This window comes from Mesocricetus auratus, unplaced genomic scaffold (genome assembly GCF_017639785.1).
Source record: "Mesocricetus auratus isolate SY011 unplaced genomic scaffold, BCM_Maur_2.0 Super-Scaffold_100007, whole genome shotgun sequence".
NCBI classification, from domain to species: Eukaryota; Metazoa; Chordata; class Mammalia; order Rodentia; family Cricetidae; genus Mesocricetus; species Mesocricetus auratus.
In genome coordinates this window covers 3,293,276-3,299,608 of record NW_024429191.1, presented here as the reverse complement: position 1 = coordinate 3,299,608, position 6,333 = coordinate 3,293,276, and the positions used below count along the sequence as shown (strand labels likewise).

At 46.6% G+C, this 6,333-nt stretch overlaps 1 protein-coding gene and 1 pseudogene across 1 annotated transcript in view; one reads left to right on the top strand and one right to left on the bottom strand.

The window, feature by feature from the left end:
- The first annotated feature begins 250 nt into the window (after positions 1-250).
- CUNH16orf72 (chromosome unknown C16orf72 homolog) overlaps positions 251-6,333 on the top strand; it is a 28,720-nt gene continuing 22,637 nt past the window's right edge. Inside the window, 2 exon segments of the mRNA XM_005084555.4 lie at positions 251-670; positions 1,315-1,395. Of these exon segments, the coding sequence (XP_005084612.1) occupies positions 445-670; positions 1,315-1,395 (307 nt within the window). The 5' untranslated portion in view covers positions 251-444.
- Positions 4,913-6,247, bottom strand: LOC106022375 (annotated as a pseudogene).

Below are 6,333 nucleotides of genomic sequence, written 5' to 3'. Positions count from 1 at the left end.
GCCCGCTGGCCAAGTGGGCGGCGCTTTCCAGTCAGCATGTGGGCGGGGGAGGGCGGGGCCCGGCCGCCGCAGAGGCGTCGACGCCGCCGCCGTCGACGACGTTCTTCAGTCTTCGGGGTGGGCTCGGCGGCGCAGGCCGGGCAGGGAGCGCCGGGTGGAGAGCGGCGGGGGTCGGAGCGAGGACGGGGTGCAGTGGGCGGGTGGTAAAGGGGTGCGGGCGAGGCCAGGGCAGGGTGCGGAGCCTCTGAGCGGGTCAGGTGGGGAGAGGGCCCCCCCTCCCCGGGCTTTGCGGGGCGGGCGCCGGCTCCGCGGGCTTGCAGCAGAGGCCTGGGCTGGCCGCCGGGCCCCTTGTCTCCGGGCCTGTTGACGACGACGCTCCCGCGGGGGCCCCGCCTGAGGAGGACGCGGCGGCGGCGGCGGCCAGGCCGCGGGAGGCCGCGGAGGATGGAGGAGCGGAAGGAGGAGGGCGAGGCGGAGATTCAGGAGCACGGGCCTGAACACTGGTTCTCCAAGTGGGAGCGGCAGTGCCTGGCCGAGGCCGAGCAGGACGAACAGCTGTCCCCCGAGCTACAGGAGGAGGCAGCGGCCGCCGCGCAGCCCGAGCACAAGCAGCAGAAACTGTGGCATCTCTTCCAGAACTCGGCCACAGCCGTGGCTCAGCTCTACAAAGGTGAGGCCGCGCCGCCATCTTGGCGCCGCCCCGGCCTGCGGAGCTGCCCTTCCGCCCGGCTCCCGGCTCGCTTCCCGGGACCCGGTGGATCCCCGCATCTTGCGGGGACAGCTCGGCGGCGGGGAGGGGACGGCCGCCCCGCGGACCCCTTGCCATCCGACTCGCACGACGCCGACGGAGGATCGGCCCAGGGAGGGAGATCTGCGATGAAAGATGGGGAGACTCCCCCGATTTGGAGTTCCCTGGAGGGTCCCGACTTATCGGTCCGGGTGTCCCCCGCCGGATCGAGGGGATAGGGGAGGAGTCCCTGTCACAAAATGGCGAAGGAGGCGGTGGGGCGGCCCTATTGTGCCCCGAGCCGGCCTCGGGGCGGAGACTGCGAGGGGCGCCTCCCTGCTCCTGCCAGGCCGTGTTTGCTGCTCCAGCTTCGCTGATGTCAGGTTCCCCCTTCTCGACTCAGTAACTCCGGTCTCAAGCTCCCTTTGGGATCCCCAAACCCTGAACAAAATGGCGAAACCTAATATGGCCGTTCCGGAGTGACTGACGCCCAAATAACATTCTCTTCTTTCTCTGTGTTCTTGTGTCTTTTGTCCCCCCTCCCTTATTGTTTTTTTTTTTTTTTCTTTTTCCTTTTTTGATTCCAGACCGAGTGTGTCAGCAGCCAGGACTTTCTCTCTGGGTCCCCTTCCAAAACGCAGCCACCGCCGTCACCAACCTCTACAAAGGTAAAGATAACCTTGCTCTGCCTTTTGCCAGGTTAAGGGGGAAGGGAGGAAGGGCAAGTCGCTTCGGGTTGGCGGCCGATGTTCTGTGTGTGTTTTCTGCTCTCAAGTCCAGCTTCTGCTAACATTGAATGCCTTGCAATTTGAGGATATCATTAGTGTTCTAGCGAGTATTTTTGACACTTCGCTGAGGTCTCCGAGGCCTCCTCCTCGGGGGCACTTGGTTGTCATCCCTGAGAGGGGCTGTTGTTGGCATGTGGTGGGGTAGAGGTTGCTGGTTATTCTGTAGTGCCAGAGACATCCCTAGCTCCTACCCTTATCAAGGACTTATCTTACCCAGTCTCCAAAGTGCTGAGATTGAGAAGCTCTGCAGTGGAAGACTGATGAGCCTTGTTTCTGTTCAGGCTTCAAGGGAAGAAAAGTGATTTTTTTGTGTGTTGGTTTTTTTTTCTTGGTACCACAGAAGGGATCATCCTCCCTTGGAAGATTCTTGAATCTGGGCTCTTGAAGCATGGTAGTTTGATAGCATTGAAGTGCTGATTGAATTGGAATTGTGTGTGCTGTCCTGTTTATAGCAAGTTCATCAGATCTTTTTAAAGAGACTATTTTGTAATTGACTAAATTGTTGGTGTCTGTAATAACAGTTTTGAATGGATGGCTTTGTGTCTGGTGCTGTTTTGGAGTTCATTTTCAGATCTGATGACTGAAGATGTACAGGTATACATAAGGTCTTGGCCATTGTATTGTACTCTTGGTAACAATAGGTTTGACTTAGTGCATTGTTAGAGCTTTGGGAGTTTTCTTGTGATAAAATTAATTTGGATTAATTAATTGGCTTCCAAATGTTAATCCAGTAGAAATTTGTGCAGTTGAGGAAATAACAGTTGAAAGAATATGGAGCATCTTTTTGAGTGTCAGATTGATGATGTCAGCATTTTGTAAGAGGCTTAGTGTACACTTGACAGTTTGAAGGGATGGTAATTTTGAGAACTGTTAACTGAAATGTTAATTTAGAGAATGAGAAACTCATAGTCCAGTCTTACTGAAGAAACAGTAAGTAAGTGGTGGCCCGTGCCTTTAATCCCAGCACTCAGGAGGCAGAGGCAGGTGGATCTCTGAGTTCGAGACCAGCCTGGTCTACAAGAGCTAGTTCCAGGACAGCCTCCAAAGCCACAGAGAAACCCTGTCTCAAAAACTAAAAAAACAAAACAAAAAAACCAGAAACAGCTTATTTATTGATTTTTTTTTTTTGCTTTTGTAAGACAGGGGTCTCACTTTGTAGCCTAGGCTGGCATCAAACTTACAATTCTCCAGCATGTTTCTCCAGTTCTCAGATTATAGGTGTATACCATCAAGCCCTACTAGAAACATAGTTTACATGATTATCAGTCAGCTTTGATTTTATATAGCTGGGTTTCTTAAGTTTTAAGGGAGAGTGTTAGGGATGAAGTCCAGGGGCCTCAAAAATGCTGGGCAGTTAATTAGATAGCTGCTGAGTCACAACCCTAGCCTAAGTTTCATAAGTTTTGACTACTGAATAAATTGATTTGTAGCATCTATTGGTGCTTGGGGGTCTTGAGCAATCTCTTTGGATAGTTCTTGTTTTTATGTAGAAAGAGAATTTAGAAATATAATTAAATTAAAATTTTAACAAATTTAAATTCCTTAGTATATAATTTGCATGCAATAAAATCACCTTTAAAAAATGGGCAGTTTCTTTTTTGACACACATACTTTAACAAATATATCTTCCACTCCAGTTCCTGGCAACTTGATTGCTATATACTTACGAAATGGCTTCGTTGAGTTCACATTGTAGGTATTAATAGCACAATGCTTTGCTTTATTTCTTGAGACAGTTTCTCTGTTTAGATCAAGCTGGCCTGGAACTCAGAGATCTGCCTCTCTACCTCCTGAGTGTTGGGATTAAAGGCAGGCACCTGCTACTACATTCTGACAAAACTCAGTACTTTATGTTGTAGAGTAATAATGTTGTTGTCTTGATAACTGAGGCTTATCCTTTTTTTGTTTTTGCAGTTTTTGTTTCAAAGGGAAGACAGCAAATGTAGAACATTTTTCTGGTTTCTGGGTCCCTAGACTAAGCCATATTAGTGTTGTGAATGGCCCATGGTTTTGGTGCTGGTGCATACTAATAGGAGGAATCTCTCCAGGATTAAAGCTAGAACTTTTCCTTAAAAGATGGGTTGAGCAGGGAGTGGTGGATCACCTTTAACCCAAGCCCTGGGGCCACAGAGGCAGGTGGATCTCTTCAGTGAGGCCAGGCTGGTCTACAGAGCGAGTCTGTCTCTTGAAAAGCAAAACAAAATCCTCTACTGCCTCTACCTCCCCCCTCCCCAATAAAAAGCAAACCCAGCCTGAATTCTGAAGTAAATTTTTTTTATTTTTGAGACTGGTTTCTCTGTGTCAATTCCAGTAGTCCTGGAACTCCCTTTGTACAGACTGGCCTTAGCTCACAGAGATTCGCCTTCCTCTGCCTCCCCAGTGGTTGAATTAAAGGCTTTTGCCACCATCACCAGGCTAAAATAATTAATAGTATAATTACTGCATATGAAATGCTTATTGCTGGATATAGTGGCAAATGTTTGTAATTCTAGTACTGGGGAGGTTGTGGTAGGAGGATCACTGAGTTCAAGGCCAGCCTGAGCTCTGTGATGTGACCCTGTTTCCAAACTGATAAATTTTCTTTGCTTAGAAAACTTCATGAGGAGCATTGCTTTTGTTTGAATAGGACATGTATTTCCTGGATTGCCAGTGTGAATTGATTCTATTAAGTGTCCTGTTAACTAAAACATGCTTTTTACCTCAAAGGGATGGGCAAATTTTATATGGGATTAGGTAATTTTTGTTGTAAGGAGGGTGAATAATGTACTTTCACACACTGCCACCTTTTCAGAGTGTGGCCATTATAGAACAGGCATACAGTTTTAAGAATATTTTGTTATCTTAAATAGAACTGGAAAATTAGTAATGTCACAAGTGAATTCAAAGTCAGATTGTTCACAGTTATGATGAACTTAAGTGTTAGCTGACAGGAAGAAAGACTTTGGCAGCATCCTCGTAAGCAGGCAATACTCTCTTGTATTTAATGTAATCAAGCACATGATAAACTAAAAATGACTCATTTTGTAGCCAGGGAAGAATAGTGCTTCTTGTAATTCTTTTAAGTAAGCACACAGGAAGGTCAGAGTTGAGGTAGAACTCTCTTAACAAAGGGGTCTTTGGGGAAATGCTTATTTGCTTGCTTGCTTCTTTGTGAGTGTCTTCTTATGTAGCCCAAGATAGCCTTGAACTTGAGTGTTGGAATTACAGCTCTACTACTATGCCTGGCCTGTGTCCTCTTTTAAGAGAGGTCATCTTTCTGAAAGACTTTGTCTTTGTACTGGACAGACCACACCCCGATTTAAACATAACCAAATTTACAGGTTAAAAATGTTGAACTGCATCTGGTAGGATTGATATGATTCAGACTAAACCCTCAGTCTTGCCATTGTGAGAATCCCTACAGACCCAGCTTCATTCTCCTCCAGTGCCTTCTCTTGGAGTTGTACCTAATTTTATTAGCAGTTTTCATCTGAATCCATTGAGGAAAAGGACCATTATGCTTTTATTTCTTGGCCAGGAGTTGCTTGATTCTCAGAGTCTTTTGAGAAGACAGGGCCAGAAGCAGAGTTGGGTATGGTGTACCATTACAGAGGAAAAGAGACGCCAAAAGTTTTTCAAGTTACATTTATTTATTTAGTATGTGTTGCATGTGTGTGAAGAAATCAAAGGATACAACTTTTGGGAGTTGATTCTCTTAAACATACATCAACTCAGGTTATCAGGCTTGGTGGCAAGGGCATTTACCTGCTGAGCCCATTCGTTGATCCTCAGATCTTTTAATTGCCAGGGAGCTTTTGAAAAATTGAGCATGCGCTTGTGGTTTGGTCAGGATATGGTCAGAAGAATTTGGAAGAGAAAACAAGTTGGTTTTGTCTTCTTGTTGAGGACATATTTCATTTGGGCAGTCCCTGGTGATACTGGCTTGTGAATCTTAGTTACTTGGAATTTTGAGGAGGAAGGTGGCAAGTTTGCCAGCCTGGGCTACATAGTGAGACCCTGTCGCAAAGAGGGATGGGAATATATGACTTGTTGATGAGAGAGAGACCCTGGACCTTTTATGCCAGAGTTGCTTTTGTGGGGGGGGGGGGAGGTAGGAAATTCTGGTGGTTGGTTCTTGATGTATGTGATCATTCCAAAGAGAACAGCATCCCTTAAATGTTATTGTTTCCTTGGCATAGTGTGAATATTGTGCTTTCAACTAAAGGGAGAGAAGAATTCTAGGTAGGTTTGGTGGGTACCTGGGAAAAACACTGCTAAACCTGTAGTTTACTTTTTGGGAGTACTGGTGCTACTGAAATTGTATACAATTCTGAAAAAAAATTTTTTTGAGACAATGTTCTTGCCATGTGGCTTAGGCTGGTCTCTAGTATGCAGTGATCCTGTCTCAGCTACCCCACTACTAGGGCCATAGACATGATACCATGTCTCTCTGAATCTTGGAGATGCTTAACTCCTTAAGCTTGGACTGGTGGCTGTCATTCAGGACAAGGTTAGCCTGGGTAGCCTTATATATAGGACACTGCCTGAGGTGGTAACTCTTGCCTAGCTGTTTAGTATTGGAACCACAGAGTTACTTCTCAAGTCCCATGCCTCATGTCAACTTCGTCCCCCACCTCCATTGTTTCTAGGCTAGTCTGGCATCCTGCTTTGTAATTGTTGATGACTTTGAATTTGTCATCATCTACCTTACCTGGGAAAACAGACTTGTGTTATCAAAGCCAGTTTTTTCCATGCTGGGTATCAAACCAAGGGTCTACCCAGTCTACCAGCTGAGTTACATCTCCCAGTCCCAGTTGTGTTATTTATTATTTTATTTTA